This window comes from Hyperolius riggenbachi, chromosome 5 (genome assembly GCF_040937935.1).
Source record: "Hyperolius riggenbachi isolate aHypRig1 chromosome 5, aHypRig1.pri, whole genome shotgun sequence".
NCBI lineage: Eukaryota > Metazoa > Chordata > Amphibia > Anura > Hyperoliidae > Hyperolius > Hyperolius riggenbachi.
Genome location: NC_090650.1, coordinates 250,411,573 through 250,424,605, shown reverse-complemented (window position 1 = coordinate 250,424,605; position 13,033 = coordinate 250,411,573). Strand labels below are relative to the sequence as shown.

At 40.5% G+C, this 13,033-nt stretch overlaps 1 protein-coding gene across 1 annotated transcript in view; it reads right to left on the bottom strand.

The window, feature by feature from the left end:
• Positions 1–201: 201 nt before the first annotated feature.
• ZCCHC2 (zinc finger CCHC-type containing 2) overlaps positions 202–13,033 on the bottom strand; it is a 78,937-nt gene continuing 66,105 nt past the window's right edge. Inside the window, 2 exon segments of the mRNA XM_068236761.1 lie at positions 202–5,954; positions 12,157–12,285. Coding sequence (XP_068092862.1) covers positions 4,444–5,954; positions 12,157–12,285 — 1,640 coding nt within the window. The 3' untranslated portion in view covers positions 202–4,443.

The window sequence follows — 13,033 nt, the reverse complement described above, 5'->3', positions numbered from 1 at the left end:
CTTGTTAGGTTTAAAGCAAAATTTAATTTATAATTTAAGTACTCTTTAAGGTTTGCTTCAAAGCCCCATTCTAGGCAGAGATGTTTTCCTAGGTCTGTGTAGGCATTTTTAACCGTTTACAAACTCCAAGTCAAAACCTTCTAGCATAACATGACACAGATAGTTCAGCATTTGGAAATAAACAGCCAACAACATGCTTTCCTGTTTTTTTATTGCTGTTAATTCAAGGAAATAGGTTTGCATAAAATTCAGTCTTTTCTAGAAATATAAGTAACCTTTCCAGTACATAATTGAAATATCAAAGAATATGGTAAACAAAAATAAAAGGAAGGTAACATCTCACTCTCACAGTAGAGTATAGTAAAATGTGTTGTTGCTCCTTTCTGCTTTGCTGCTTACTCTAACCAAAGAGGAGGGGTCTTGTGCTACCTTCATCATGTTCAATCATATTCAAAAATACTCAGATCAAATAAAATATCTATAAGATTTTCTTCCTCTTAAATTAAAGCTTTTTTAAATGACATTTTTAAAGTCAGCCACACATTTTGCCACCCTAAAACATCATATTTGGATGCTGTATAAAAATTCTAGCTGGGGAGGACAAAAAAAGTGGCTTCGATCAAGATATTAATATAGATTTGTTTCAAGTTTTGAAATGTATGAAGCAACAATGTCTTAGGATTTGACATAGTTTTCTTCTTTATGGCCTTTGTCACGGTATCTGCATACATCTTATAAGCTGTAGGTTCTGTAGAAGAATACATTTAAGACCTACAAAATAAAAACGCAAATGAAGAAATGACATTCTCCCAGCAAATAGAGGTTTGAGGAATGCACACAAGGGAAAAATAGTAATAAAATGCTGGTAAATGGCTGCTGTTTGACACAAAATACACATTTATCTCATAGATAACCTCAGTGCACAAGGGTATGTCAAGCATTGCCTGGAAACAAGAAATCGTAGTGCATATATTGGCGTCTAAAATATATATATAACCTGTAAAACAGCAGCATTCATCTTATGACATGACACTGACAAAAGGACAAGGCCAGACAGGAATCTTTGCATGCTGATATTTTCTTAAATGAGCACCACAACATGTGTCTTCCTATTAAAGTTGAAATCCAACAACAGCTAAGCATCCAGTTAAAATACAACCACAAATTGCCTTTGCTAGAAGAATTCTTCCCACAGTGCCATGATTAAAGGGGACCTAAACTGAGAAGGATATGGATTTTTCCTTTTAAAGTAATACCAGTTCCCTTACTCTCCTGCTGATCCTGTGTCTCTAATACTTTTAGCCACAGCCCCTGAACAAGCATGCAGATCAGGCGCTCTGACTGAAGTGAGACTGGATTACCTGCATGCTTATTTCAGGTTGGTGATTCAGCCACTGCTGCAGCCAGAGATCAGCAGGAAAGCCAAGCAACTGGTATTGTTCAAAAGGAAACATCCATATCCCTCTCAGTTAAGTTCCCATTAATGCTCATTGCTATAGCATAGCTAGTTCTGTGACCTCATTTTCCTCTACTGCAGGTAACTGGACAATGAAGGTCATCATTCTATGTTCTATCCTCCCCCTTTAAAGTCTGTGTCTCACTTAAGGTGGCCACACACACACCATACAATTTTTTAAATATCTGTTCAATTTAAGAATTGCAATCAATTTTTCTGACTGATTGTAACATTTCAAATATGACCAATGTACCACACACTTATGTACAATTTTTCCCCAATTATGATAATGATTGGAAACTGACAAAATTACTAGGGTGTGTATATTAATAAAATTGACAAACACATACCATACAATCTTTAAAGAGATTGAAGAAAAATATCTGGCATTCGAGATCGATAAAATTCGAAGAAAACGGGAAATCCGATCAGTTTTTTCAGTCGAATGAAAGAAAAAAAAAAGCTTTCGATATTTTCGGGAAATCTGATCATATTTATCGAATAGCCATAAAAACTGATCATTTTATTATATCGTGTGTGGCCACCTTTAGTAAGGGATTTGAAATTTTACTATATAAAATGACAGATTTTGAGTACAAATACTATCAGTGTTTAATAAATATTTGCAATGATAAACAGAAACCTGGATTAAAGGAAGTCTGAATTTCTTAAAGGGTACCAAAAGATAAAATGACAGAGCCCACCATGACAGGCTACGTCTGAATGAGAGGGGGTTTGATCGCTCAGCCTCCCTCTGAGAATAAGCCCTGATTTTTTTTTCTTCAAAATTGACGCCGAGGCTCTGGCCACCCCCATCTGCTTTGCTGCTGCCCGTCCCCAGCTCAGCAGCCGCTGTCCAATTGATGGCTGCCAAAATGGGGGTGGGCTGTAGCAGCACAGGTGGAGGTTTCCGAAGAGCTTCGTCAGTCTTCAGAAACATGGCTGTGACTGAACTATTGAGAAGGGGGCGGAGCATCACCTGTGACTCAAAGACGTCGGGACAGGTAATTAACCCCAAGACCCCCATCCATCCTCATTAAGAAGCAGCCTATCATTGACAGGCTTTTTTTTTTTAGCTTTGATCTGAAATCTGCTTTACCACTAGCATGGAGGTATAAGGGAAAAGCTGTACCGTACCCACAGGAGTGGACATCTTAACACTTTATGGGAAAACAACCTAAGTGGTATTAGCCAGACACACACTAAACTGCTGTCACACTGTTTACACTAATAGAAGATATGCATGTTGTAGTTTTCAATTTAAATAACTGGAGCATAAAAACACCATCTGACATCATCCTTAATGACCACAAAAATAATCTGATTTTCACATTATGAGATACACTCAGTGGTAGATCTTAAAAACAAAACCGTTAAATAGAAACTCTTCTACCTCTTGCTAAATAGCAAGGATAGAGTTCAAAACAAAACAACTGAAACCTCTCATACTTAAATACTGTAATAAGTCTTGAGCATTAAATAAATTAGGCTTGGCTATGTCCTGCAGAAGCACCGCTGTGATCTGCTACATCAATAACCCAAAGCTGACTGCACAGACAGAACAAGTCTGTCTAAATTCAACAGCAGTCAGATAAGCTTAAAGAACACCTATAACATAGGTTATTTTTTTTCTAGAAAACAAAAATACTTAACAACCAATGTTCAAACTGTTGCAGTTAACATAACAGCAGATGCAAAGGGACACTCTGCATCAACAGGATAATGTGTTACAAGATGTCTTCCAAGTCATCATCTGAACTAGAAGTTTAGATGTTTCTTTTAACCTTAACTGTTTAGACTTGGAGGTATTAGTACTTGCTTTTTTGTTATAGGCATGGTATATTCTAAGAAATACATAAAACACAGAGAAGGGTGAAGACTGGCATCTTCAGAAGACATAAGATTTGGAAATTTGTCCTCATCTTTCTTACCATTAGCACACAACAGAAAGCTCCCGTGGTTTCTTTGAACCTACAGCGGAGAGTTTTACACAACCATACACTGTGCACCGAACAGGGTGCACAGCCGATGCAAAAAGGATGAATCACAAAACTAGGTGAAACATCAGAACATTTACATTTGAGCAGAACAAAATGGTTCCTCTTCATCTCTGTTTCTGCCATACCAACCATCCGGATCCAGCCATCCCAGACAAATAACACTGCCACTCCTCTTCATGTAAGGCTGGCCTGGTTTTGCAGGCATCCTGTGTACAACTTCCTTACAGTTCAATGTACACAAGTAATGGCACAGTAATGCACTCTGTTTCATCTTCAAGCAGTGGTAAATGGTTTAAGTCCTTAACCCATCATGAAAAGGAAAGAGAAGCTTCCATAGGGCAACTTTATAAGTTGGTTCAATGTACATTTAATTATAAATTTATTTTGTGTGTACTGGTGTCAGTCAGCAGAATCCAAAGACTCATGAGAGGGATTAAGGAGAGGTGCATACCTCAGCCTGAAAGTGCCTAAAACAGGAAAGAGAACTTCTGAGTCAATGCTTACAAATTAGAAAAAGCTTAACAAAAAGTATTGTAACGGGACAAAGAAGCACAAAATTAAAAAGGCACTTTGTCAAAGGGTGACTGAGCATCACTCATCTGCTAGAATATTACAAAAGCCCCATAAAATCAGGTTTAAACATAATATACTGCTTACTTTTTATGAGGGGGTAGAGTTCCACACCCCAATTATTCTCTTCATTTCTTCATTTGGCTACACAAGCCATATTCTATAAATTTGCAATACAACAGACACAGACATGGAGTTACAGAGGCACAGGAGTTTCAATTAGACACAAAAGTGCAAAACAACAAACATAGGGGCTTTGCCAGCATCACTTCTGTATCAAATCATTGGTGACAATGATTCTTTAGAATGCTCTGCACCATTGTGGCTGGCAAAGTGGGATAGCAGAACACTCACACAAACACGCATCCAAATCACCAAATCATCATGTGAGACAGCAGAAGGGATAGACAAGAACATTTAGAAAAAAGTCCTCTGGGAACTATCACGGTTACCTTGTTGATTGGCATCCATAGGTGGCTGTTTACAGTCCTGTGCATAATGACCAGTTATCCCACAGTTAAAACAGGAGATATTGCCGTTTTTCTTAGTCACTGATCCATTAGCATTGCCTACTACATTGGTGGCCGAGTAAAACGGGTAAAATCTAGTAAACCCCGTTACTTGCTGTATGCCATAGTTGCCCTGACCAGCAAGCACAGGGTCATGCATTAGTCCATTGTTATAGGGTGGCTGAGGCAAGAAGACTGGAAAATGTGTTCCGTTGCTCTGGTGTGCTTGGTTGAGGTAGGTGCTATTACACATTGATGGAATATTAAAGGAAAATGGAACTCGAGTGTACATCGGTCCAGTGATTGGATTAGGATAATAGTAACTGCCCATAGGCACTGCACAACTGCATCGACGTCCACAAGACCCACATGCTCCAGGTCCCATTTGCTGTGGTGGCAAAAGCGTCCCACTTGTGCTAGTATTACCAACTGCAGCACTAATGAAAGAAGTGCTATCGCTCTGTGCAGTACTGTGGGTTAATGCAGGGCTTGGACTTGGTGCAGGCCCTGGACTATGGGTGGGAACAGTAAGAGGAACAGCAGTTTGTACCTGGCCTATACTATTATTAGCTGGCTGGGGAGTGGCAGGTGTAGCCGCATTCAGCACACCGGTATTTTGGGCAGGTAAAACTCCACTGGGAAGAGTTGGTCCAGATAGAGGGTATGGAACAGTTGAAGCTGTGGATGGCAAATTAGCCCCTGGAAGAACCAACTTTATATTGGTAGCTGGAGATCCGATCCCCGCATTTCCATCTAGATGAGACACAGCCTGATTAAGACTTGCTACTTGTGAAACAGGTTTATTCAGTGGATCTGAAGCAGTCACAGAAGAAGCTACAAAGCCCCCTTGGTTGTGAATTGTTATAAAACCAGCACCAGCAGACCCTAAGCCCAAATTAGTCTGTGTTGATCCGTTGATAGTACAAGCATCTGCTGGTCCCTGAGTAGGAACTTTTAGCCTATGAACTGGCATTTGCAAACCAGGGCTGCTGGGTGAGCAGTTTCTTGGAAGAAAAGTAGAAGGGACAGACAATGGGCAAGTCAGCATATCAACACATTTTTCAGATTCTCCCAAGGCAGAAGCTACAGTGGGAACACCAATTCCTATGGAACTCTGGTGAAAAACCTCCCGTACAGGAGGTACAGAAACTGGGCTGACTAGCATTCCAAGGGTCTTTCCTTCTGTGGAAAGTGGATGTGGAGGACCTGGATCTAGCTTCTCTACATTAGGTGGCATCATACAGTGCAGTGTGGGGAGGAGAGAAAACTGGGGGAAATTGGGATTGTTCAAGGACTCAAAAGTACTGTCTTCATTGTTGGTGATGTGATCAGGCAGCTTGGTAGTGGATGCGTTTACTGTACCAAAAGTTGAGAAAGCAGGAACATGTTTGCCAGAGTCCTCAGAGTTACTGTCTGTATCTGTTAAGAAACAAAAAAACAATTAGACTGAAAAAACAAACAAACGGTGAGATCTGGCAAATACAAACATTTCACTTTCTATCATGTAAAAAAAAATTTCAAACCAATATTCAAATCGATAAAATTGTTACGAAACATGCAGTCCTGGGACATATTGTTCTAAACTGAAGCCACTTTTCATTCAGAGTAGTATGTGCACAGTAGATTACTGCACAGAAAAAGAAAGATTCTCAACCTCTCACAGAAGCTTCTAAAATGAGTGTAAATGCTGCCATACGCTGGTCGATTGCCACCAGATCGACCAACAGATAGATCCCTCTCTGATCGAATCTGATCACAGAGGGATCAATTGGCTGCCGATACACTGCACGCAGATTTTGAATTAATTTCAGCATGAAATGGATTCACGGCCTGTGGAGCTGCCGCCTGCTCGCCACCCCCATTTAGTCTCTGCCGGCACGAGTCCCCGGGTCCGTGCTGTCCCATTCTCCGGCTGGTCTTCTCAGTCACCTCTTCACTTCCTGTCCTGTGACAAGCGAAAGTTGAAACAGTAGAGGGCGCTCTATTGTTTGAACGTCCCCTTCTCACAGGACGGGACAGGAAATGAAGAGGAGACAGGGAAGAAGTACAGTCAGAGAAAGGGACAGCACGGACCTGGGGACTCGCGCCAGCGGGACAGGTGAGATTATTGCTGCGTTGGTTGATGCCGAATTGAAACGCCGCACTCCCGACCCGCTGACGATCGAGCAAAATTTTCCACCTGGACAGAACGACTGAATAGATTTCGGATGGAAATCGGTCAACATTTTCGTTAATGATTTTACAGCAGATTCGATCACAGTGATCAAATCTGCTTTATGTCAGCGGGAAATCGAGGTAGTGTATGGGTATCTTAAAGGAGGTTGCTATGCATCATCTTATTCACGCTCTGTAAAATAAAAATGATAGAAAGCCAATTACTAACCGACCGATACGTTTGTTCTACAGAAGTTCTCTCAGAGAAGCATGTGAAAGATTTAATCAGGTGATTAACAAGTCTTTGATTGGCTTGTCACGACCATGTGATCATGTCTCACTTCAGATTCCTGTCCTAGTCTACATGGGAAGCAGAACTAAGATATAATCATGATCATCATTGCCAGCAAATTAGACTCAAAAATCAATCACATGATCATATTAACTATATATTGCTCCTTGCATTTTTGCAAAGGAGAGTTTCTGTGGCATAAACTGATCAATTCTGAGAACAAGTGCAAGCTATGACACAGAAGGAATAGAGAAACCTCACCGACCAAGTTTAACATCTAATCTTCATTCCTTTAAAAGTTGATGTCATATATGACAAGATTGAGCTCAGGTTTATCAAGTCTCAGATTAAACACCTTTGTGTCAAGTAACAGGGAGGCTTACCAGGGTATAGTAATCGGAATTATATAGTTGTGTGTAGGTAGATCTGTAAAGGGAAACTTTATCCTCGCCCCGTGTCACATAAAGCAACATATTAGCCAACCTTGAGGATTGTCCAGGCCAGCAAGTCTTTCAGCAGCAGATCCACAAGTCTCCAGACGGAGAGCGGCTCAGATGAAAGCAAGTACAAAGACAAGCAGAGCAGCTAAGTCTAGACTGCTTTAACCACTTTCCTACTACAGGGTCTTTTCCCCTTCTGTACCAGAGCAATTCAACGCAGGCATCTCATTGATGCTGGCGATCATTCACACGGGGACTTAGATTAGTGAATGGGAATCCAAGATTAATGGGAACTGCATTCCCATTCATTCATCTCCCCGCGTGAGAGCGAGCAGCGGCCATCCGCCGCAATAGATGAATATCTACGCCGGTGTGCAGGAACTGAAGTCCTGCGGGGTGTAGATATACTATCCTCACGGCAGAAAGCGGTTAAGGTGTAATTTATGCAAAAAGAAGTTAAAATTGTGTTAAAAAAAAAAAAATAGGGCCCATGCAATTGAGTACCCCAGGATAAATTACCTCGACTACTGTAAGGAGATTCTAGTGGTATTATCCTGGGGTACTTAATTGTGTAGATCCCCATACCAGAGTTCTATTTCTACCCAATTTTTATAAGTTTATGTGGAAATTTCACATTAAAGCAGTCTAATGCTTTTGTTTGTCCATTTGCTTTCATCTGAGCCGCTCTCAGTCTGGAGGCTTGTGGATCTGCTGCTGAAAGGTTCACTGTTCTGTAGCCACAATCCCTGATGTTGGGCTAATACATTGCTTCATGTGACACAGGGCACAGAATCCTGTACAGATCTACCTGCATACAACCATATAAATCAGATTGATATGCCTTGGTAAGCCTCCCTGTTACTAGATATATTCGCATCAGTCAGCAGCGATGGGCTCACGAGTAGTCATGAGTCCCTAAGGACAAATTGGTGATTTAAATGAGGCTTAATTGCCTCATTTAAATCACCTCAGCTGTGCGGCTGGATGACAAGGGATTAGTTACCTTCTGGCTTGAAGGAGGAAATGCACGTAGTATCGGACGCGATAGGACACGTGCAAGCTGTTTGGAGCGAAGGGAGGACGACGGACTAATGGGTAACTAACCCCTTGTCATCCAGCCACACAGCTGAGGCAATTAAGCCCTAATCTAAATCACCAATTTGAGTCCTTAGGGACTCATGACTACTCGTGACCCCATTACTGTCGGTCAGTCCTCTGAATTTGGGCGCAAAGCTGTTTACTCTCAAAGACTTATTAAACCTGAACTGAATTTTTTCATATATAACTTGTTTTGACTTTTGGGACGAGTCTACATTCATCAGCGGTTACTAACAGATTCTGTTGGCTGGCGTCTATTCCTTTTTGTTTTATATGGATGTCATGAAGGAGTTTGGCTTCAATGGTCTGTGTCATTCATCAACAAGCATTCAGTGCTGGAGGTCTGAGTCAGTGACTTAAAGAGACACTGAAGCGAAAAAAAAATGATGATATTATGATTTGTATGTGTAGCACAGCTAAGAAATAAAACATTAAGATCAGATACATCAGTGTAATTGTTTCCAGTACAGGAAGAGTTGAGAAACTCCAGTTATCTCTATGCAAACAAGCCATTAAGCTCTCCGACTAAGTTAGTCGTGGAGAGGGCTGTTATCTGACTTTTATTATCTCAACTGTTCCTGGACTATTTACTTTTCCTCTGCTAGAGGAGAGGTCATTACTTCACAGACTGCTCTGAAAGGGCCCCTTTCCACTAGCAATCGCTAGCGTTCACGCTGAACGCTAGCGATTGCTGAATCGCAATTAGCGGCGATTCCCCGACGTTCGCGGCCGCGATTTTGCTATGCTATGCACTGCATAGCAAAATCGCGGCAAAAGTCGCTCCGCGGCGCGATCGCGATCAAGTAAAAAACGAATCACGGTAGTGGAAATGACCTACCGCGATTCCTATGTTAAAAAGCAAACCGTAGCGATTGTAAAATCGCTAGCGGTTTGCGTTTTTGCGATTCAGCCAGCGCAAACGCGCTGGTGGAAAAGGGCCCAAAGACTCATTTTGAATGCTGAGTGTTGTGTAATCTGCACATATTATAGAATGATGCAATGTTAGAAAAAACACTATATACCTGAAAAATAAAAGTATGAGAATATTTTCTTTGCTGCTAATCTTCTAGTAATTATTCATAGTACACAACCAATTCACTAGATCATATTTTTTTTTTCGCTTCAGTGTCTCTTTAAAGGACACCCGGGGCGAAAATAAAGTAATGAAAACACAATTGTATCCATCTTCCTTCTACTAAAAATGACTAAGATATTCCACGGTTTTATTTTATGTTTAAATCTAATTTTTAAGTTTTAGATGTTTTATTGTTTTTGCTCAATGACACATTCATTGAAGTATGCCAGAGCGAAAAAGTATTAACTAATGACCCGTTTTATATCTCTTGCCTGCTCTCAGAAGCCATTTTCGGCTAGGAAAGTGTTTTATAGTTGAAATATATTCTCAGTGAGGGTCTCACTGTAGTCACTTCCTGTTTGAGTCAGCCACTTACATACCTGATATTTAACTCTTTCAACCTTCACAGCACCTGAAATCCTAAACGAACAACAGAGTACCCTCTATATGAGGGGACTGTAAATAAAACTTAACTTTTAATAATAATTTATAAAATCCACTAACTGCTTTCATAACAAATACATACTCTGTGTCAATAACTGAGCTAGGGGTACATTATAAGTACAACAATGTGATCACAATCACACCCCTTCAGCTCAGCGATATAAAGTATATTACACAATACCCCCCACCACCAAATATATATAGGCTGGCTGGATAGTTTAATGGTTAAGGGCTCTTCCTCTGACACAGGAGACCTGGGTTCGAATCTCGGCTCTGCCTGTTCAGTAAGCCAGCACCTATTCAGTAGGAGACCTTGGGCAAGACTTCCTACTGCCTATAGAGCATGTCCTAGTGGCTGCAGCTCTGGTGCTTTGAGTCCGCCAGGAGAAAAGCGCGATATAAATTTTCTGTGTTTGTTTCTTTCTCTGTTGTTTCTTTAACTCTTTCAGGCAGAGAAAGAAGAGAAGGAACACAGCATAGTTATTTGTGTACTAGGCACTGTCTATCTCATCAGGTCACATCGGGTATCCTTTAACAGGCTTATAAAGCAAAAAACAAAACAAAAAAAAAACAAACATTTAGGTAGCATATTTGAAAATGATGTCAGCTATAACACCTTTCATCACTTCATGCTCTCACTTCTGGTTGCTTTTAACATTCATTTCCAGCTATACATGATCTACCTTTTAGGTAGGGCTCCATACATCAAGTGTGTTTTTATGATGGTGCTTCAGCGTGGGGCTGGACAGCAACCTGTCCAGGCAATCTGGCCTGAAACAGCAGACTGTCGCTGGGACACAGCCCCTCACTTTTTGCTGTAACCTTTTAATCAATTAAAATAAAAAGAGCTTTTACACTAAAAGAGCTATAAATCTTTGGAGGTGCTCATCCACTCAGAGGATTGCACACAACACAACTGAGGGGGTACCGAAAGACAGCTAGCACAAAAAAGTGCAATGGTTTGACTTTGATAAAAAATTGTGATCACATGGGCACTTATGGGTAAACTATTTTTGTTAAATCATTTTTTTTCCTGGTAAAGATTACAACACCCATGGACAGTGAAAGCTGCTAATTTTTCTTGTGCTCACAAAGCATGTACCATAGTGGAGGCCGGGAACTTATCGTAAATCCAACTCTCACAAATAAAGAAAGGAATTCAATATTAAAGCAATCCTGGAGTTTAAAATAAAACAAAAAAGTTAGATACAGTGCATCCAGAAAGTATTCACAGCACATCACCTTTTCTCTGTTTTTTATTTAATAAATTTGCTAAAACCTCAAGTAAACTTTTTTCACATGGTCATTCAGTGGTGTATGTGGAATTCTTAGGAAAAAATGAATTTAATCCATTTTGAAACAAGGCTGTAACAAACTGTGGAAAAAGTAATGCGCTGTGGATACCTTCTGGAAGCACTGTATCTCAGTAGTAAGAAACCTCTGGATTTTGTGGCCTTATGCAGCCGCACTGGGCATGAGCAAGTACACTTTGCGCATGCCCAGTAGAATGAAGTGCTCCTGTATGAATTTTTTCCTCCATGCACAAGGTTTCTCTTTACTGGGCATGCATGGACTTTACTTGTGCAGCCCAGTCTAGGTGTGCTTATCCATGGTCCCAGAAGAAACCTATTGGTCTCACTAAGTTGAATATGTATAGAGGGACCACGCCTGGAACAGCAGGCTGTAGGAGGTTCCAAGCAGCCTCTGGACCAGCCAGAGATTCTCACTACTGAGGTAGGGGAATTTATTCTTTTTCAGTTCAGGATTACACATGAATGAAATCTGTAACCCAGCCAACTTGTGCTTTTCTTAATGTTCAATAAGTAGTGTATAATGCAAGCAGCCCTCTTACAGATTAGTACCTCTAAGCAAAGCTGCTGCAAGCATCTTCAGAAGGTTCAAGGGGTCACGTTAGGATCACATTAGAATTAGTGGGTGCCACTGTTTTAGGTTGCTTAATATAAACAAGAAAATTGTAGAAAACTTGTTTTCAATATTTTCTCTCAAATGTGCAATACTTCAATATCTCCATATCCAGTCACTGCTCAAATATGAATACACTAATATTACACCGAATTCAGTTGCCTCATTAATAGAAGCTATCCTGTTGGTGCCAACCTCTGTCCTTCTCTTCTTCACTTTCAAAGCTCTCCCTCCTGTTATGGCGGGGGCTAGGTGGGGAACTGTAACTCTCAGAAGAGGTATCTCCACACGTTTCATGCCCTGACCCAACTTCCCGTGTTGGATCTAAAAATAAGAGACAAAGAAATGTTCTAACAAACATTTTTGCCCAAGCAGCTATCACCTGATTTACAGTTAACTAAATTCAAATAACTTAGTCATCTGGATCTGCAAGGAAGAACACAGTAAATCATTTAAAGGAAAACTAAAGCAAGAGGAAAATGCAGGCTACCATATTTATTTCCTTTTAATCAATAGCAGTTGCCTGGCTATCCTGCTGATCCACTGGCACTTATGCCTAGTACACACAATGCAATTTTCCATCTTTCAATTTTTTAATCTATTTCCAGCAGGTCCAATCTGATTTACGATAATTTATCTATTTTGTATAGAAGTAATCGGGGAGTAGAAAAAAAATAAAATAAATCAAAATCGATCAAAAAGATAACCTTAGATCAGATGTACGAGGCATAATACATTTTAGACACAGACCCTGAACAAGCATATGCTGATCAGGTGTTACTGACATTGTCAGATCTCACAAGATTAGCTGCATGCTTGTTCCTGCAGCCAAATAGATAGGCAGCCAAATAGATCAGCTGGGCTGCCAGGCAACTGTGACTGTTTAAAAGGCAATAAATGTAGCAGCCTCCATATTCCAGTTGTCCTTTAAGAAAAAAGGAATAATACAGCAAAATACTACAACTAACACCTGCAACTTAAAGGACAACTATAGTGAAAAGGGTATGGAGGCTGCCATATTTATTTCCTTTAACCTTCCTGGCAGCGTCGCAGGAGGTTTTCTTCGGCCCTG